We start from the raw sequence: 22,050 nt of genomic DNA on the forward strand, positions 1-22,050 counted from the left end.
CCTAGACACATATATACTTTTAACATACACTATTAAATAGTGTAGGGACGAAATGAAAAAAATTCTCCATAAATTTAAGTATCATAATAATAATATCGATCAAAATTAAAATATTTTTCAGTCTCTTTTTCATTTATATATTAACAATATGTTTCATCTAATATATTAATATATTTTATAATATTTTCAAATATAAACCTATATACTAGATCGAAGACAAATCGATATAATTGAGATGGTTATATAGGATATTGCTAAATGACTAGAAAATTTGATTATAAATATAAAAAATTTAAAATATTTTTTTAATTTCAAAATAAACTAAGTTTTTAAAAAAATGTTCAAAAAGTAAAATGTCATTCTGGCCAAATTTTTTTTTTTCTGGTTTTATATATCTAATTTTAGTTACTATTAACTCTTTTTGCCTAGATTTATATGACGATTTTTTTTTTCAAGAGAGTTACGTAAAATTTATGTATAAATTTATTTGAATCTTGAAATTTGAAAAATGTCAATAAACTCGACTGGAGAATATATTAAACTTTTTTTATTGTAAAAAGAGAAAAATAATTTATTTTTTTTCTCCTTAAAAGTTGTCATCGTCTCTAAAGAAACAAAAAAAAGCCCTAAAAAACCTTAAACCTCCAAAGAAGCTCTCAACAATGGCGATAACCACAAAACTTGTTCAATTCCGGCCGAAACTGAAACACTCAAAGGTAAAGTTCTTCTCTTCTTCTTCTTCTACATCAAATTCGAATCCTGAACATACCGAAACACCTAAATCTGAGCCGAATCAAGCACCTACACCTAAACCATTCTCTTTTTCATCTATTGCCAGTAATCCCCAAAACCCATCTTCACAATCTGAAGCTCTTGACGAAGTAAGAAAAAGCCTTGCAGGATACCGTATCCGTACTGGTTCAGCACCATCACCCACGTCATTTAAAGAACTGTATCAAAGAAATGTCAAGTCTGAAGTTCCTTACAATGCGAATCAGAGACCAACCCCAGCCCCAGCTGGAAAACTTGCGTTTAATGCAATTAGTTCTAGTCTGCGTAACTTAAGGGAGAATAACAACTACAATAACAACCAGAATGAGAGTAGAGGGAAGTTGTATGAAACTTTATCACTTTCGCGATATATGGATAGTCTTAAGATGAGACCTGATATGGGTAAAGATGTGAAAGGGTCAGGAATGGTGATTGGTGGGAGTGGGAATTTGCCTGCATCTATTTTTGGGAAGGAGATGATGAGGGATAAAGAAGGTGATTACGAAGGGATGAAGATGGAGTTTACTAGGAATTATAGGCATGGTGAATTAGGGGAGAAGTTGAAAATGTTGAGGCCTGTAAAGAAGGAGGAGAAAGGTTGGTTTTCGTTACATGAGTTGAACGAAAGATTGATGAAGGTGAGGGAAGCTGATGAGATCGAGAGCAAGACGATGGTAGCTGGTGGCGTGTATAAGGATTTGAAAGAGTCTCTTTATATAATCAGTCAGAATGGTGATTTGAAGTCCAAGTTTAAGAAGACAATGAGTGAGTTTTTTTTTTCTTTGAAGTGCAATTTTCGTGTTTGTTTGTAGAACCATGTATGCTAAATGTTATGGTGTGAGTGATCTAGTTAGTATTATATTATTATGTAGTGTTTTTAACTGTAAACAAGCAGCCATAGGAACTTTAAGCATAAAGTTTGTATCTTGGTGAATAACACCACACAACACACACATGTGTATAATGCTACAAGAAATGCAAGTGTAGTTGCACCACGGGTGTGGTATAGGGGTCAATAAATGAAACGAGAATCATGGGAGACATTGTTCAAATCCTATAGCAAAAAAATTGTTAGGTGATTTCTTCCATATTTCTAAGCATTTTTTTTGGGGGGGGGGGGATGAGCTATTTGGTATTTGTGCTGGTAGGATTTAGTCGGTACCCCGTGGAAAAATTGAGGTGCACAAAAGCTGGCTGTACAACCACTATCATAATTATAAATATAATCGACAATATGTAAGTGTAGTGGTAATAAGTATTTGGAACTATTTGAGGTCATCTACTGATTGATTCATTGATTCTGATACATATTTTGTGATTGTATATATTTTTTTCTGATGTATCCTCAAAAAAAATATTTTTTTTCTGATGATTCTTCTCTAGGAACCAAGTCGCATAAGAGCACCTCACGAGAACTACCATGGGTAGAAAAGTTTCTCGCAAAACTTTACTCATAAGATGTTACATTTTTGTGGAAAATGTGCAAAGCCTTCACACGAAATTTTTTTTGGGTGAAGTAATCAAACTATATTAGTAAGGAATCAAGGAGATGCAAAGTTACTAGTAAAATAAAGAGCTGCATCAAGCCATTTGTAGCATTCTTGTTAGTGACTATTTGGTATAGCATAAGGAAGGACTCCTTTAGTACAGTGTCACCAAGCCATTTTTCTATTCAAAATCTTATTTTGAGTCCACTACCAGCTTTGGAAAGCACTTTACCGAAAAAGTCATCTTGGAGGCTGTTGATGTGGTTCCAAACCCCTACACCATGTGTACCCCGGCTCCATTGGCCTCCAGTTATCAAGGATGCCATGTTTGGCTTTAATTATACCCCTCTACTACCCTGCCTCATTTTGTCCAAACCTCCAAAGCCACTTCAAAAGCAAACATTTATTATGTAGTTGTAGGTTCCTGAGTCCCAAACCTCCTTGAGCCTTGGGCCGAGTGACGTTTTGCGATTTCACCAAGGGAATTTTTTAGTTTGGATGTTTCCTTCCGAAAGGAATCTTCTCCTTAGCATATCTATTTGTTTTAGAATTGAGCTTGGCATTGGAAATAGAGATGTACAATAAGTAGGAATGCTATCCAGAACACTCTTGATAAGAGTTACTCGTCCTCCCATAGATAGATACTGAAGTTTCCATGTAATTAGTCTCTTTTCCATCTTTTCAGTTACTACATTCTAAATCTCAGGGTATTTGAATTTTGCACCAAATGATAGACCCAAGCAAGTGGTAGGAAAGGAGCCTATGTTACAACTAAGTATGTCAGCAAATTTCTCTAGGTTTTGGACCTCGTTGCCGGGGTATATTATGCTCTTGATCATTTTAATGTAAAGACCAGAAATAGATTCAAAGACCATGAGAGTAGTATTGAGCTTATAAACTTGCTGACATCTGCTCCACAAAAAATCAGAGTATCATCAGCATAGAGCAAATGAGATACAATAACTGAGGTTGAAGAATCCCTGCCCACTTGAAACCCTTGTATCATTGTGGCTCATTTGCCTTTGCCAGCATTTGAGAGAGGCCCTCCATAGCCAAAAATAAAGAGGAAAGGAGAGTGTGGGTCTCCCTTCCTTGGCCCCTTTTGGGAGGAGAAAAATCCCATTAGACTTTTGATTAATAGGATTGAGAACTTCACCGTTGAGATGCAGAAAAAAACCAATCTAATGCACTTGTCACCAAATCCCATTTGTTTTAGAATATTGACCAGATAAGCCAATTTAGTTGATCAGAGGCCTTCTCTATGTTCAATTTGCATAAGATCCCAGATTCACCACTTATGATTTTGCAGTCTAAAACTTCATTGGCGATCATGGATGCATCAGTAATTTGTCGTCCCTTCATAAATGCACTTCGTTGGTCTGAGATTAGCGAGGATACCACCCTTTTAAGCCTCTCAGCTAGAGTCTTCACCAAAAGTTTGTTAACACTGCCTATAAGGCTTATAGGCCTGAAGTCCTTTAGTTCCAGGGCACCTTTCTTCTTTGGGCTGAGAGCAATGAAAGTGGCATTGCAAGACCTCACTACTTGGCAATTCTGATGGAAGAAAGTGAGGACTTCCATTATGTCAGATTTTATAAAGCTCCATGATTTCTGGAAAAAGGCTATAGTAAAACCGTCCAGGCTTGGTGTTTTGTCAGGAGCACAAGATTTGAGGGCATCTAATGCTTCTTGTTCATTGAAAGGTGCTTCTAGCTCCTCTTTTTGTTCAGCACAGATAGTGGAGCGTCCTTCAAAAAACAGCCAAGGGTCTCCAAGCTTCTTCTTCTTTGTACAACTTCTGATAGAATTCTTGGATTCCTTCCTTTATCAGCTCTTTGTTCTCAATTAAATCATCCCCAATCCTCAATCTATTAATGCAGTTCCTCTTTCTACAAGAGTTCATTATTCTCCGGAAAAAAGTTGTATTCTTATCACCTTCTTTTAGTCATAAACATCGAGACTTTTCTCTCCATGAGATCTCTTCAACAAGAGGAGCTAGAGTTAAAAGTTGTATTCTTATCACATAATAAGAATACTCCTTTGGTTCCAATTGCCTCGAGTTCTACCCAAGAAATGCACCTATTTCCCCAAACCTGTATAATTAAAGAGCTGGTCCACTCCTCAATTTTGGTTTCTTGTAAACAAATGATGTATGTTTCCCATTTATTATTAATGAAATATTTCAAGGTGCATCTCTTATTTTTATTGTTCAGCCCCTATAAATTCCAAATGAGTGTTTTGACACTCATCTAGAATGAGCCTTGTGAGACCTGCCCCTATCTTTCTTACCACTGCCCTCTTGAAGTCCCCTTGCTTATTCTTAACTGGAAACTGTCCAGTCCAACTCTCACCCCTTATCACTCTGTGTACTATGTTATTAGCAGCATCATGATCCCGAGCATCTGTTAGGGGTTCAATGAGATCACTTCCAAGAGCTTCTGCAGCTGAATAATATATAATTTTTCAGCAGTTCGATTCCTGTGCAACAACGGCTCAAATGACACTCCTATATTGATGACTTTAATAAACATCATTGAAGTCAAACTTGGGCCAAATAAAATGTTGTTATCTATCTGCACAATGTTACTCAGAAAATGTAACATTATTGTTGAAAATGTGCAAAGCCTTAACACTGATATCAATGGGTTTTTGTGTTTATAATATTTTTGCAATCTTTGTACGCTGGATTAGTGTACCAATGGTCACTTTGCTTGTTACACACTTGGTTTCTTATTCATTAGCTTAAAGTGCAGTGTTCATCGAGGGTTAATATCAATACTTCTGTTCTTTGATACGGCACCTAGATTTATATTTGGTGCTTCTGGTAAGCAGAAAATGCTTTTTGTAGAGTATAGTGAAAATATCTTTTATGATATATCATATGTTGATTACAATTACTTTTTACAGTTCAGAGACTTGATGTCTTGGGGCAGCTGGGTGGTACTCCAAGCTTTATGTTGCATCCACCAAAAGAACACTTGGTTGAAAAGGCAAGTAACATTTTGTTCTCAAATTCTTTCTGTCAATGATTCTGCTCCTTCTAATTCTGCCCTAGGACGTAATTGAAGTGACAAAGGTTGAGGGACTTGTGAATTAGCTTGGTATTTAAGTGGAGAATAGAGCGACAGGCCCATTATCCCGGAGTTTTGAAGACTCTGGTTGGTGTAGGGTTTGCCTCAAATGGATTTTTCAGTCGCAAGAAAAATAGCATTTTACTTCTAATTCTATTGTTCATGGCAAATATCTCCTTCAGATAAACCCTTTTTGATTTCCAGCCTTCACTGAATAGTTTAAGTGTTAGGTTTTGAATACAGAGTCACCTATGGAGCATTCATTTCAGAAATCATAATGATCTCTTGCCTTCAACAATTCTCTAAGCAGCAAGTGTAATCTTTCCTTTCTAGTAGAAGGTGGATGCATTTGGCTTAAAATTATAAAAGCAACACTTGAACAGCATTACAGCAAAAGGTGAAGGCAATCATACTAATTATATTTTGCTTTACCATGTCAGTAAAAAATAATGGCTTGATCGGAAGATGTATAGTCCAGAGTAAATTGCTTTTTGTCATATTGTGCATCAGTTTGGCCTGTTCTTTTTAAATTTCGCAATCAAGAAAAAGAAATTATAGAAGGAAAAGGGGAGGCACAGTTGATGGTGGTCTTGATTTGCAGCCATATTTTACAGAAACTCATCCTTGTTTCTTATTCTCTTATTATTTCTTTCTGTTTGTTACTTTGTTTAGTACAACAAGTAGCATCAGCGATCTGATATCTATTGTCAATGCGGCTGTCTTACGTTTAAGTGAATGTAATAACTTATTGATAATTTTGAACAGTTCTTTCACCCAGATAACATGTCATCTGGGGAAAAAATGAAACTGGAGCTACAAAAAGTTAGAGATGAATTTAAAATGTCAGAGTCTGATTGTGGATCTGCTCGTGTTCAAGGTTAGTGATCTAGATTTATGATGTCTTGTTTTTTAAGGTTGCTACTTTTTTGTTTTTACTACCTTTAGTTTCTAGTTTGTAACATCATGGCTTGCAGACCTCAAGAGTTCAGACTTGACCATGTATGCATCTTTCTTTTGGGTAAATAAAATATTTCATACCAAATGAGCATTACAGATCAGTAACACAAGCAAACTGGACAACTCCCATTCTCTGCTATTACTACCAGATCCTTTCTACAGTATCACCAATTTAGCCACGCATATTGCACGTGGGTGCTAGAAATTCAGAGTTTGTAATACATTGCTTAGTCTTGGTTTTGTTCTTCCTCTTATATGCACCTCTTGAACAACCTGTTTTGCCAGCATTGCAGGGGTTCTTGTTAGCTTCTGGAAAATTTGTTGGTTCCTTTCCTGCCAAATAAGATAGACACTTGCAGCGAATGCCATCCTATATATCTCAGCTTGTACTTGCTTGACTTTGCAGTGCGAATTTGCCCAAATTGCTTCCTCTTCCCATCCTTTAGCCTACCTATTGATACTTTGCCAATAGAGTATCTTCTGCAGTACCTCCTGAGTCAGTCATGCTCTCTTAGCTATCAACCATACAAAACATTTGATCTTGGTTGGTGCTTGGCTTGTCCATACATATTTCCATCTAGCCAATATGAGGCCTTGTTGAGTTCCCATTTCTTTCTTATAGAGCTTGTCAACTGTGAATCTTCCATCCTCAGAGTGTACCCACGAGACTGTGTCTGACCTTGCAGCAAAACCATTAAACTCATCAATTACATGTAACAATTGTGCCACCCTATCTATTTCCCAGTCATTGAAATGTCTCGTGAAATATATATCCCAATCAAACAGCCCCTAATGGTGAACTCCAGGGACCGAGTGGGATTAAGCGAGATATTGCAACCTATTCCTTTTTTTTGGGCAACATGTGTATAGAGACCCCAAAGTTCTTTGTAGATCTCCTGTCGTCCAGCTTCTAATACCTTAATTTTGCTGTGATAGATGTTATTTCTCTTGAACTTGTTAAAGAAACATATGTAAGAAAGTTGCTCGAATTTGATTTTGTTTAAAGTTAATACTCAAATGGAAGTTCAAGCCACATATGTGCTGCTCCAATGATATTTATAGTTTGTCTTACATTGTATATTAATGTTAGCCTCCTTTTTTTTGTTTTCAGTGGCTCAGCTTACAACAAAAATAAAGCACCTATCTTCAGTTCTTCACAAAAAGGTGATTTTTCTGCTGGATTTACCCAATTGAGCATCTTTTTCTAGGAACATGCATATCACAAAAACTCCATTTTATAGCACATTGTTGGTCATTGTCATATGGTAAAGCCTCATTGTTCTTGAAATGCCAACTCAGAGGAAAAAAAGAATAGATGACATATTGTCTGGCGCTAACGAATTGCAAACACTTGTCATATAAGATGGTCCATTAATCATTTATCTATTATCTTGCCACAGAACTTCATTACTTTAGATTGTGAGCTGGTTATTTATAGGGATCTTTACATAAGTAGCTAGACGTCCACTGTTTACTTTTTCAAGCTGGTATACATAGATGATACGTGGTTATGCATGAATTGTTATGTTATACATCTGCTGGCTAATATTTTTCTATGCATTGTCGTCAATTATCATTTTTTTAAGGATAAGCACTCTCGTAAGGGTCTACAACAAATGGTTCAAAATAGGAAGAAGTTATTGAAGTATCTGCGAAGGACAGATTGGGACTCTTACTGCCTCGTTCTTTCTAAGCTTGGCCTCCGAGACAACCCAGATTACAAGTTCTAGACCAGCACATACGACATAGTACTTGAATGCAGTTTTTCTTTGGCAGATTGCCGGAAGCTTTTTCCATACTAAAACTTCTCCTCTCGGTTGGGGGGAGAGGTGATGAGGAGGATGAACTTTTGTTGTTTGGTTCACTACCTCCCAAGGGAAGCTCATAACTGGTCTTTGAAAGGAGAGACAAATGTAAGATTACCATGTTTTTGATTTTTTTTTTTTTATAACAACGGTGTCTAGAATAACTTGCACGCACCAGGACGTGTATGTAACTCTGTGTACCGGGGCCTCATGACATTTTTAACTTTGTGATAGTTTGAAGAGTGAAATTAACAAGTAACTCACTTAGTAATTGGTCTTCAAGATCTTTTCCTTGTTTGAATCTTGCTCCGACTCTTCAAAAATGTCAATGGGTGTGTCGGATTCTTCAAAAATAGTATATTTTGAGAGAATCCGCCATGAGTGTGGAATTGAAAGTGAAGAGTCCGCACAACTTAGGTGGCTACTGGCAAGGTGTTTGATTGATTATTGTTTGCTTCAATAATTTCCAGGATGAATTGTTCTAATAAGCTTAGCCTTTACTCTTCTTCATGATATTTTCTTGTGTTATTTTCTCTTACTTTTTGAGAGCAATTTTGCAAACCTACATATATACAAAGGAAATTATTATATTATAATATTGTTCGAACTCGATAATAGGCGTATGTAAATTAACTTAGCATTGAGGTGTGTTTTAATACAAAAACGGTGATAGCTTAAATAGGTAGAAGATAATGATAAGAACAATTTTGAGACTAAACTTCAAATGAAGGGATGGGTTACTTATAAGCCCTTGAGGCTTGATCGGAGCCGGGATGGGGTCGGTCTATTGGCAAAAACAATTAGTTTAAGGGTAACATACAACAATCCGATGAGCTAATTACTTAAACATTATGTTGTAATATTATGAATCTTAGCAAATTTTAGTACGTCTAGATACATGTATTTCAAAATTTATGAACTAAAAATTAGGTTAATTTGTTGTACATACACTAACCAAGCAGATTCGCATGTATCTAGAATACATAGACGAATCTCATAGCCTCGTCTCCCTCTCATCTCGCTTGTCACTCTATTATCTCGCTCACTTATCAGGAATAATGCATCACACCAGATACATGTATCTCGCATATCTAGTATTCTAGATATATGCTAATTACACTAGAGTTTTTGCTAGTGTTATTGAAATAACATCATTGTTTGCCATATTTGATTTGAAAATTTTCTGATTTTCTTGATGTTATAAAATTTTAAGTTGGAAAAAAAAAAAGAAGTGTAACCCAAATATACTCAGATTTTCTTAAATATCAAACCAAGTCAATTTTCTTATTTAGTTGATTTAACTTGTAGTTTATTTTGATTTTCGATTCAATTTTGTTCACTCATAATCAGAATATCCTAAGGCATTGAATTAACTAATAATCAGACATATCCATGTTTTATTTATAAACAAATATCCATGATTACATGTTATTATAAAAAATTTTATCACACATAATTTTACAAAGATTCACTATTATAACAAATCACCAATATAGTAGAAAATGACTTTTTTTTGATAATTTTTTTCACATGCTATGAATAATTTCTTCACATCAAGAATCTTTTGTACAAAAATAAACTTATTAATACCATTTATATCATTATACTATAAAATATAAATTTGTGGGTCATATTTTATATTGCGATCCATGACAGAAATTATTAGCCATCTCTATCTAAATCGCTGGCAAGAGACTTTAAAACGAAGAAAAATATCATAAATAGCTAAGATGTGAAAAATGTGTTATATTTTTCTTTCTCTTTGATTGTTGTGGTCACCAAATTAAAAGTAGGAACAAATTTAATATACGGTTCAATTTTGTCATTTAGTGTTGATTTATATTTTATCGTGAAAGTGGCTCATCGTATTTACTCTATTGTTACTCAAACTACTGATATATATCTTTTTTTCATATAACAAAAATGAAAAAGTTATTTTAAGTTTTTTTTTTTTTTTTGGTTGAAGATCTATGATCCACACAATTTTTGTTAAAATTAAAAAATATTTTTTTTGAAAGATATATACGAGCCACTTTTATAATGGTAGAAATATATGTGAGTTGCTTTTATAATAATGACATATCAATTTTATAAGGCCCCAACTTGTGAATCACTCACATTTATTAGTAAGTGAAATGAAAAAAAAATATCAATATTTCTTCTTCTTTTTTAAATCAAAGAATAAATGTCAAATATTTCATTTCATTTTACACTAATTTATTAGGAAGATCTTTAGAATTGGGCATTAGTAACAATGATTTATGTTTTAAACATTTTATTAAAAGTTGATTAATTATGATAATAAAATTAGTCAAATTGTAATTGACAAAAGAAAAGGTCAAAAAAGAAGACAAAATAAAAACGAAATTGATATATAGATTGATTTACGTTATTTATTACATAATAAATATCCATCAAAATTAATACTTCTCAAATATTTCCTAATTTGATTCTCTTTTTACTTATTATTTCGACAAATCAAGAACTAACAGTTTTTTTTTTCCGCATACTCTTAATTTCTTAATATTAAGTTAATGTTTTTGAAAAATATAATGAGTAAATATCTTCAAAATCACTATCAATTAATAGAAGTAAAAGAGTAAAACACACCATATCGATAATTATTTTCTTAGATATACGATGTACCAAATTAAAATTAAAAAAATAAATAAAATGAACAGAGTAACAATAATTTTTGAACTTTCTAAATTTTTAAATTTTAAACTGAATAGAAATGAATATAACTAAGAAAATATAATTAAGAACTTAGACTTTCTCATACATCACATAAATAAGATTTTATTTTTTTCAAAAAAATATTATTATTTTTTTTTAAAAAAAAGGAGAAGATGAATATCAATTTTAAAAGTGTCAGAGCTTTAATTTTGGTTGTTGGGTTGGGTGAATGGTTAAAAAAAATGTGTTGAGTGTGTATTAAGTGAAAAATATATTGGGTAATGTACCATTTTCTTATCAATTTTTATACCTAATAAATAATTTTTTTTTACAATTAAAATATCACCAACAGATTTTAGACAAACTAAAGAAAAAAAAAACAAAATTATTCTTTAATTTTGTGGCTTTAAACATGTCATCACAGGAAAAACTGAAATTAAAATATTATCAAAAAAATAAAAAATCATTTTTTTTTCACTCGGAGATTGATATCCATTTTAAAGTTAGATTTGAGGAATAGTTATATCAGTAATCAATCTAAGCACTCCTAATATATCAAAATTTACTATATTAGTAATGCATGCATTATTTTTCTAATAATACACAAAGTTGATACATATATTTTTAGAAATTTTTTATATATATCCACTTAAAAAGAATTAATTATTCTCTATAGCTATAGTTTGATAATTACAATTTGTAGCTACATGCTATATGGAGGAGAGAGGCTAGCAAGACTGGGAGAGAGAGGCGAGAGAGAGGGGCAAAAGAGTGGGAGAAAAGTGAATTGGATATGTATATTGGTAAGATAATTGTATATTATACATATGTATTTGTATACATGGCAAGAGAGATTGAGAGAGGGATGAAAGAGGCGAGCGAGACTTGGATAGGATGAGAGAGGCGAGCGAGATCGAGAGAGGGCAGAGAGTGGGAGAGAGGTGAATTATATATGTATATAGGTTAAAAATTTGTATATTATGCATACATATATGTATATACCGGCGACTTATATACATATACAAACGCGACTAATTATACAAACTCGAAGCCAGCCCACGTAATAATGTTAATGTTAGTGGCGAGTGATAATTATAGCAAACTATAGCAGAAATACTGTCATCAGAATGTCACATTCCCTTACCCTCAACTGATGGCCAGTAGCCTGATCTGAGGTCTATCTTTAATTCTAACTTTTCAACTGACATATTTTATATCCTAAAATTAAAAAATATTTTAATACATCTTTAATTTAAAACCACAAAATTTAAATTTCTTAATTTGTCAAATCAAGCTTAAAAATCGTTTACATCGGAATGAGGAAATATTTATTCTTCTTTTAAAAATAAAAAGGTGGTGACTATTTCAAACATATGAGGTCAGCCACAAAAATAAAGAATGGTCCTGTGAGAGCGAAAGAAAATGAACCAAAAAAACTCCTTAACGATCGTGTATATGACACTCTAACTTAAGATAAAAAATTTCATATCAATAATATATATCGGAAAAAATATTGATATATAAATAAAAAAATTTTTACCAGGAAGCTAATAATATCACTAGTAGGCTGAACTATCGTAAAAATCCAAAGGACTATATATAGTAATGATAATAATAATCTAATTTAATCAATTTATAAAAATCCAAAGGACTATATATAGTAATGATAATAATAATAATAATATAGATATGGGTTCAATCAACAACTTAATATAGTACCACCTTATAATATAAAAATCTAACACGTTTTTAATGATACACTTCAACTAATCCCACTTAATTTTAATCAAATTTTAAATGACTCTTTAATCAACTACGAGTTACTTATTACAAGTTTTAATTAATTAATTAATTTTTTTTGAAATAACATTAATTTATTAGGTACAATGTACTAACTACGTAGTCATTTAATATTTTTTTTGAAATACCATGAATTAATTAGGTTGTTAGGTACAATGTACTAACTATTTAAGAAAGGCTCATTTCCTTTGATTAATGATTGATTATGACTACGGGTAATTACGGATCGGTTTGGATTGATTATTAGTCAAAATTAAAATTATCAAATCAAACCAAATTAAATATAATATACATTTATCGATTTGGTGGTTATCAATTTTGGTTTGCTGTGTGTCACGATTCAAATTGAGTCGTGAGTGACACCCACACTTAACTACCTAGATGGACGAATCAAATGAATTCAATCACAACTTATATTTATCATTTAAATTACAAAATAATAACCATAATGCGGAAACTTAAATCTTATTAGTGTAAGAAACACAAATCCATTATAATCTACTATATGTCATTTCCAATACCTGAAAGTCATCGCATCAAGGATATCTAATCCCCAAGTACTAAATGTAAGAGTATTAAAGACACCGAAATAAATGAAATAAAGTAATTTGTGTTTAAAAACTAAGGTCATCAAGTCATGAACGAGAGAATCCAATACAAGCTTGAATGAATAGCTCACCCTTGAACCTGATTTGTTGAGACTGGCTAGAGCTGAGGGCGAATCAAAGTCGTTGGTACACTCGTTGCACTCCATAAAAGGAAAACAAAAGTTGGGTTCAATACGAGGCAACATGTACTGAGTAGGTATCACTGACCAACCCAAAATAGAAACTAATATACAATGAATAATAGTATAAAATCTACTACGACACTTAGCAAGTGACGAACAACAAACAACATGAACCAACGACGATAACACTAAAGTAAATATGCAATCAATCACAATATCAAGCACACGTATGGGGACTCATGCCTCCATACCATGCTCATTTGGGAAATGAGTTCTTTGAGATTGAGTACATTAAGTTAATTCAATATCTTTTTTCCTTTAATGTTATCGTTTCAGAATGTGACACTCCGATCCAATAATATCGTGTTGGAACATGACAATCCGATTCAATAATACCATGTCAGAATATAACACTTCGATCCAATTATACCGTGTCGAAACGTGACACTTCGATCCAATTATATAGTGTCGGAACGTGACACTACTATTCAATAATACCATTAATTTATTATTTATTATCATTGCTTTTCAGTTTATCAACAATATTTCATCGAACCTTCTTTATTCAAGACATCACTTCGATAGAGTGGGTTTAAGATTATAAATGTCACAGTCTCAAAATTTTAGACCAAGCGTAAACCACATAAACAAGCCACATAACCACACAATCAAGTAAATAGAGAACTTCACAATATCACTCAATGCATATCAATCGTTATTAAGAGTCAATCTATTAAATAGAATAAACCATAACCTACCTTCACTGGAGAACCGAAGTCAAGCAAGCTACTTCTCCAATACTTATCCTTTCTCAATGTCTGCGAACCTTTTCAATCTATCAAGTATGTATGCAATAATTTGTAAGTTAACGAGTCTAAAAACATTCATATTATTCTGTGTCTAGTCTAGATCTAAAACTCACCCGATTCTATAATTAATTTCCTAAAGTTCAAGTGTACGGATAAATCTTAATTCTTTCAATTAGTTTAACTTTAATAGAATTTAAATAATATAATATACTTAATATTTATTTACCTTCCTTAATATATTCAAAACTTATTTTACAATATGATAATTAAAAGAATAAAATTTAGAATAAAAATTAATTGGTTTTGAAATAATAGCCTGCCTCGAGAACAAATTACAGAATGTTACTATATGACCACAATTTAATCAAATCTATTCTTCTCAAATTCCTCAAATTATTTATCAATAAAACTCATTAAATCCTTTAACCGTCCTTAATCATTGTACTTTTAATTTTAAAGTATCATCGTAAATATATAGCTTAAATTATAAAAGTGATGAAAGTGACACATTATTAATTAATTTTAAAGTTATTTTCTTTAGCAATTATAGTTTTAAACGTGTTAATGCATGCACTAACATCCTTTGAATTATTAATGCTATGAATTTCCATTGATTATTATAAGCATTAGTTATACACATGTTAAATATTGCCCTCATTACTTAATAAGGTACTAATAATACACAAAGCTAAATGTATGTAACTTTTTTTAATACACTTTATCGAATGATCCCTTAAGTGCGCATAAGAATAATATTGAATAAAATGTATTAATAATGTTTGCATTAATAATATTGAATCAGTTATATATGCTGCATTATTTCTTGTACATTGTTAGATATGACGTATTAGAAATAACAAGTCTTACATAACTTTTATAAAAAAAAAAAAAACATTTTTTTACAAAAATTCTTTAGCTTTGAAAAAATGGAAAATATTTTGAGAAAGATTTGAAGGATAGTTATATCAATAATCAATATCTAAGCATTCCTAATACATCGAAATTCCTGGTATTAGTAATGCATGCATATTTTTTCTAATGATATTCCACAAAGTTAACGTAAAAATTATCTTTTTAATACACTCTATCAAACGATTTTTGTTGGATTAGTCAGGCCCACACCAACAATAAATTCACTATCCACGTGTCAAAATTTTAACGGATTCTCATACAACTATTATTGGTTATGTCAAACTCAAAATAAAATTACTCTAACTTGTTTACGTGCCTATATATACCATGCTTGTTATATGCTCAACGCACCAACAAAATTTTAAAACACTTTGATCATATTAGTCTTTATTAATTATAATGTGCAAAATGGCAACTACTAAGTCTTTTTTAATTTTAATTTTTATGATATTAGCAACTACTAGTTCAACATCTGCTACGTTGGAAGATGTGGTGACTATTCTTAGTATCGATGGAGGTGGAATTAAAGGAATCATTCCGGGTGTCATCCTTGAATTTCTCGAAGGAAAACTTCAGGTATCGTAAAAATATTTTTTTTAATGTATGTACGTAAACTATAGTCATTCCGGATACTGTTTTTGATTTTCTTGAAGGACAACTTCAGATATCATAAAAATATCTTTTTGTGTTTATCTTCTTTTTTTTTACGGTTGAATTATATTTTTTTCGATGTTTATTAGTGATAATGATTAGTAATAGTACTTCTATTATCTATACGATCATGATAAAGCTAATTATTTATATTCAAATAAATCATCGTTTTCTTATGTTGCAACGTATTTACTCGTAATAATAAGTTGTTTGAGAGTTATTCTGTTTCGATTTATACGACTTACTTTTCTTTTCGAGTCAGGAATTGGACAAAAATAGAGATGCAAGACTTGCAGATTACTTTGATGTAATTGGAGGAACAAGTACTGGAGGTTTAATAACTGCTATGATTACTACTCCAAATGAAAACAATAGACCCTTTGCTGCTGCCAATGAAATTGTACCTTTTTACTTCCAACATGGCCCTCATATTTTTAATTCTAGGTACATATACATATTTATATTCCTCCGTTTTAATTTATTTATCTAATTTTAATTTGATACAGAGTTTAAGAACGTAAAAAAAGATTTTTGAGTCTATTTTGATATTCAATTGAAGATATGAAAGTTGAAAGTTGTGGTCTTAAACATGTCTAGTTGAAAGTTGAAATCAAAGAGTCGCTATAAAGGAAAAATAATAGTTATATACTTACTCTCTTTGTTCCAATTTACGTGACACTTTTCGTTTTTCGAGAATCAGTTTGAGTTTGACCTAGAATTTGCGCATGAAATATGCAATTTTGAAATAAAATTTATATACTTGTAAATTCGGTAAAAGTTACCACAACTCACAATAATTGATAATTCAAAATATTTTAGAAAAAAAAACTAAAGTTTACTATCAAAGATAGACTTATTTAAATCTCGAAATTCGATAAATGCCAAATAAAATGGAGTACATTGTTGTTAGATGGACTAATAAAAAATTAGGTCAAACAACTCGAAAGAAAGAAAGGAGATTACGTTTTGAGTAATGAATTATATTTACACAACTTAAGGTATTATATTCTCTAAAATTTTCTATCATTATCAAAAATTATAAAAATCTCTTCTCAGATACATCTCTATCCCTTCTCAGATACATCTACTCTCTCACTAAAATAATATATTATTTGCAATGTATCGAACAACCTAAGAATATACCCAACAGCAATGAAATATTCAGTATTTTTATACGTAATCGAGTATACCTAAATAAAATATATTAAACCCCAGATATATGAGATTTCTGTTCTTTATACTTTATATTTAATTTGGTTACATTATATTATGCAGTACTGGTACATTTTTAGGCCCAAGTTTTGATGGAAAATATCTTTTGCAAATTCTTGAAGATAATTTTGGAGAAACTCGTTTGCATCAAGCTTTGACAGAAGTTGTCATCTCAAGCTTTGACATCAAAAGAAATAAGCCAGTAATATTCACCAAGTCAAATGTAAGTCAAAATTATTATAGTGATTTTGTATCAAGAAATATGTTTTTGAAATTAAAATAAGTGAATTTTTTATTTATTTTCTCCTACGTTTGGTAAATAGATACAAAAATATATATTATATTAAAAGTATGTATATATGGGGTGTGTTTGGTACGAAGAAAAATGTTTACGTAGAAAATATTTTCCTGGAATATTTTGAACTTATTTTCTCATGTTTGGTTGGTGAGTAGAAAATGTTTTTTGAAAGTTATTTTTAGTGTTTGATTTATGAAAGAAAAATAATTTTTGAGAAATATCTTTTATTTTTAATAGAGTAAAAAATAAAATTTAAAATTGAAATATTTTTTAAAAGCAAAATTAATTTTTTATTTCTGTGATGGGGTTGGATAGGGGTAAAAAAAATAAAAATTTGAAGTTGAAAATATTTTTAAAAAATAAAATTAATTTTTTGGGGGGATGAGGAGTGTGGGTGGGGTCGAGGGTGGGGGTGAAAAAAATGAAATTTTGAAGTTGAAAATATTTTTTAAAAACAAACTCAATTTTTTTTATTTGGGGTGGGGGGTGAAAAAAAAATTTGATTTTTTTTTCGGGAGGGGGGGGAGGGGGGGAGGTAGGGGTGGATGAGGTAAAAAAAAATTGAAATTGCAAGTATTCTTTAAAAAACAACTTAATTTTTTTTGGATGGGGTGGGGGGCTGATCGGGGGATGGGGTGGAAAATAAAATTTTTAAATAAAAATCATTTTTAAAAAATTGATGTTTTTCCCCAACAAAAAGTGTAATTTGAAGTTTGATGAGAGTTTCGAAAAATATTTTCCTTGATTTTTTTGAAGAGAAGTCATTTTCCATAATTTTGAGGGGGAAAACATTTTCCAAAATTTTTATCCCAACCAAACATGAAAAAATTCGAAAACATTTTCCAAAAAATATTTCACTTCATACCAAACACATCCATAATCTAACAAAACATTTTGATGATGAGATCAGACGCGTCTAGGAGTAGTTTTAATCGTGACAGAATATCGACTAGTTAGGTATATCAAAATATTAAGAAGCAAAATCGCATAGTATCAATATGTAATATACATATCGGGCAAAGGAGCTAGTGTCAAACAATAACTAATGTGGCTTCGCCACTGGGATGAGAAAGAGACAATAAACTTTGAGAGTCACTTATAAAACTTATTTTTATTTATTTTTTTACTTTCACTAACTTATTTTCGCAAAGAAAATACATATCAACTAATTTTATTTTATTTTAAAATGCAGTTAACAAACTATCCAGAATTGAATGCTACCATGTATGACATATGTTATTCAACAGCAGCAGCTCCAACAGTATTTCCTCCACATTATTTTGTTACTAATACTAGTAATGGAGATACATATGAGTTCAATCTTGTTGATGGTGGTGTTGCTTCTGTTGGCGATCCGGTACTAAACACTACTTTTTCGATTCAAAATTTTTGATATGTTTTTTTATTACGACATTATTTCCAAAATATGTAATGAATTGTACGTGTGGATGCATGCATGCAGGCGTTATTATCAGTTAGCGTTGCAACGAAACTTGCAGAAGAGGATCCAGCATTTGCTTCAATTAGGTCATTGAATTTGAAAAAAATGTTGTTGCTCTCATTAGGCACTGGCACTAATTCAGAGTTTGATAAAACATATACAGCAAATGAGACAGCTAAATGGGGTTATTTCCAATGGAAATCAGTTATCCCGCCAATGTTAGATGCATCAAGTTCTTACATGACTGATTATTACCTTTCTACTGTTTTTCAAGCTCTTGATTCACAAGACAATTACCTCAGGGTTCAAGTAAGTCCCAACTCAATTTCTATTATCGGGAACTTACGTAAATTTCACCAGTTTACAATATTATCTATTTTATCAGATTTTGATGTATCAAGGATAAATGGTCAAAATTAGGTGTAATTGTTGCAGATACATTCTATTCAAGTGAGTTCACATGAATCTCTAGATTTAGTGATGGATTCAGGATTTACATTAAGTAGTGCCTAAGATTTGATCTTGGGTCCTTAAGGTGAGTTTTGAACCTCTCGATCACTGAATAGGAGGCTCAAAATCAATATATAGACATAAAAGTTCTTAAAATTGCCTTAAATATACAACCAACGTAATTTTTTGTCGTGAACCCCCTCGTCAACCTCTAGGGCCGCCCCTGTCTATAATACATTAGCAAATCTTGTTCACTCTCTCCAATCTCGCTTGCCACTCACTACGAGAAAACTGTGAATTACATGGAGATTTTCTGGGAATTAGTATGAAAATTTGCAGGAGAATAAGTTTCCCGCGAATTTTCATACTAATACCCAGGAAAATCCCCATGTAATCCACAGTTTTCTTGTAGTGACTCTCTCATGTATTTGATATTTCAGACACATCTGAATCACACCAGATGCATACAAATATAATATGTGCTTAGAGCGATTTGCATGTATCTTGGATACATACGTATCTCAGTGCCCTTTCTCCCTATTTTTGTGTCTCTTGTAGCAAAAATATATGCATCTAAGTGTAAAAATTTTAGGGAAAATTATGCGGTTAAGCAAACTTATACTACTTAATTACTCATCATAGTTATAGTTTGCTATAATTACCACTCTCGACTAACATTATACATTAATTACGTGGGCTGACTTCGAGTTTGTATAATTAGTCACATTTGTATACAAATATTTCGCCAGAATATATAAATACATATGTATAATATACAATAATCTAATTGATATACATATACAATTCACCTCTCTCCCACTTTCTACCCTCTCTCTCTCTCAATCTCGCTTGCCATATGTAAAAATGCATATGTATAATATACAATTATCTAATTGATATACATATACAATTTACCTCTCTCCCACTCTCTGACCTCTCTCGCTCGCCTCTCTCCCAATCTCGCTCGCATGTCTCCTTCCTCTCCCTATCTCGCTTGCCATATATACAAATACATATGTATAATGTACAATTATCTAACCAATATACATATACAATTCACCTCTCTCCCACTTTTTGCCCCCTCTCTCTCTCTCCTCTCTCCTCTTTATCCCAGTCTCGCTCGCCTCTCTCCTCCCTATAACATGTAGCTGTGAATTGTAATTATCAAACTATAGCTATAGACTGTATTTAGGCTATTTTTGAATGGCTATATGAGAAAGTTTTCCTATTTTTTAATATATGATAGGAAACTCTTAATAAGTGGTAAGATACGTAATATTTTAAAAGTATATATGATAATAAGGTGCGTCCAATTAAGTAGTTTTTTCGTTATTATTAATATAATATACATGTCATATATTCTTTGCTAATGATATGAGTATATTTAAATTCCAGGAAAATGCATTAACAGGCACAACTACTGACATGGTTGATGCTTCTGTGGCTAATATGGACTTATTAAAACAAGTTGGTAAAAATTTATTGAAGAAACCAGTTTCCAAAGACAATCCTGAAACCTATGAGCAAGCTCTAACAAGGTAAAACACATTATAGACTGGTTCGGTCGGTGCTTGAAATAATTTTTTTCTTTTTTTATATTTAGGGTTGTTTATGGTTATGGTTAAAAAAATCATATCGAATTGGAATTTGAATCAAATCGATTTAAAAGTCTGGCATGTAATGTGGTTTGGTTTTAAATTTTGAAAACTGATATTATTTGATTCGGATCGATAAATTAGATATACAAATTTTATAATTATTTATATATTATTTTCAAAGTCCAACTCCATCAAAATTCACTACTTCAATATTTACCTACCATACGTTGTATAAGATAATCATACTTTCTCTTAATTGAATCACTTGGTTCGTGTAATAATAATTCTAGTATTGCTATTGAACCAATAGTAGCTTTCTTGTGGATTGTTCATCAATTAGGTGTTTATTTTTATCGAAATACATATCTCCTCAAAATAATTATTATTATTCAATCGGAAAAAAAACATAAAATTGAATCTAATCGAACCAAACCGATAATAACCAATTTTTTTTTTTTTTGCAGTTTGATTTTGATTTTAACAAATAACTAATCCGAACCAAACCAAAAACATCCCTATTCATATTACTATATCTCGTCAGCTAGTATTACTCATATTAAATTTCTTATAAATCTATTTTTATTGCTAATTAAAATAATTTTATTTCATTGTAGGTTTGCACAATCACTCATTGATCGAAAGAACCTCCGAGCAAACAAAGCGTCTTTTTAATTAAAGGTCTCGAATTGCAGTAGTACCCTTACTATGCTAAATAAATAATAAGTGCTTGCAAAGTTTATGAGGGATAAATTTCATTAGAAATGTCTCTCTATGTAATGTGTGTTTGGACTATGTAACCTTTTGGTTGTGTATAATGTTTAAATAAATAATGGTGATTTTGTATTATGACATTCCAATCTTCTTTTCTAAGCAAAAAGGAAAAAAATATATTATTGTTTCGGTCGCTTTAATTCGCCAATTATATTAAAATAAATATCTTATTTTATTTTAAAAAATTAAAAAAATATGATTTATCATTGTTGACACTCAATTTTGATCCTTCACAATAGAAATTAATCATAATTAATTAAGAAATTTACAGTTAAGTAATATCTCTCTAATATTTCCCCTCTCTTTAAAAAATAATTCTCAAGTCTTAAGCTGTTTATTTTCGCAACTTAATTAAGCATTCTTTTCTTAAAGTAATTAGTTAAATATTTAATTGTCGAATAACCGCAAGTTACCGAAGTTTTAAGTGCTTTTAACTCTTTCTAAAACATTAATATGAACCTCGAATTCTTTTTAATATATTTCATTAGATTTTCTGTTTTTAATCTTTTAAAAAATAGTTTTCTTAATTTTACTTTAAAAATTAAATGGCGACTCTTAACTCGTTTTCTTTTTCAAAAACAATCATTTTAAGGTTTTTTAAAACTAATTAT

General features: G+C 31.4%; 2 protein-coding genes across 2 annotated transcripts; both read left to right on the plus strand.

Moving 5' to 3' along the window:
- The first annotated feature begins 436 nt into the window (after window positions 1–436).
- On the plus strand, window positions 437–8,392 carry LOC101252508 (uncharacterized). The gene is made up of 5 exons (XM_004244480.5): window positions 437–1,536; window positions 5,166–5,248; window positions 6,095–6,206; window positions 7,398–7,450; window positions 7,873–8,392. The coding sequence occupies exons 1-5, from the start codon at window positions 663–665 to the stop codon at window positions 8,014–8,016; spliced, it is 1,266 nt and encodes a 421-aa protein (XP_004244528.1). The 5' UTR covers window positions 437–662; the 3' UTR covers window positions 8,017–8,392.
- A 4,891-nt stretch (window positions 8,393–13,283) lies between these two features.
- On the plus strand, window positions 13,284–21,517 carry LOC101252795 (patatin-08-like). The gene is made up of 7 exons (XM_004244481.5): window positions 13,284–15,594; window positions 15,932–16,113; window positions 16,945–17,104; window positions 18,372–18,536; window positions 18,642–18,929; window positions 20,466–20,608; window positions 21,283–21,517. The coding sequence occupies exons 1-7, from the start codon at window positions 15,418–15,420 to the stop codon at window positions 21,338–21,340; spliced, it is 1,173 nt and encodes a 390-aa protein (XP_004244529.2). The 5' UTR covers window positions 13,284–15,417; the 3' UTR covers window positions 21,341–21,517.
- Window positions 21,518–22,050: the final 533 nt, after the last annotated feature.

The sequence above is a fragment of the Solanum lycopersicum genome, chromosome 8 (assembly GCF_036512215.1).
Source record: "Solanum lycopersicum chromosome 8, SLM_r2.1".
Taxonomy (NCBI): Eukaryota; Viridiplantae; Streptophyta; class Magnoliopsida; order Solanales; family Solanaceae; genus Solanum; species Solanum lycopersicum.

Coding starts and splice junctions, on each gene's coding strand:
- LOC101252508 (XM_004244480.5), top strand. CDS start 663: ATGGCGATAACCACAAAACTTGTTCAATTCCGGCCGAAACTGAAACAC. Junction 1,537..5,165: donor CAAGTTTAAGAAGACAATGA/GTGAGTTTTTTT, acceptor TACTTTTTACAG/TTCAGAGACTTGATGTCTTG. Junction 5,249..6,094: donor AAGAACACTTGGTTGAAAAG/GCAAGTAACATT, acceptor AATTTTGAACAG/TTCTTTCACCCAGATAACAT.
- LOC101252795 (XM_004244481.5), top strand. CDS start 15,418: ATGTGCAAAATGGCAACTACTAAGTCTTTTTTAATTTTAATTTTTATG. Junction 16,114..16,944: donor CCTCATATTTTTAATTCTAG/GTACATATACAT, acceptor TATATTATGCAG/TACTGGTACATTTTTAGGCC. Junction 17,105..18,371: donor TAATATTCACCAAGTCAAAT/GTAAGTCAAAAT, acceptor TTTAAAATGCAG/TTAACAAACTATCCAGAATT.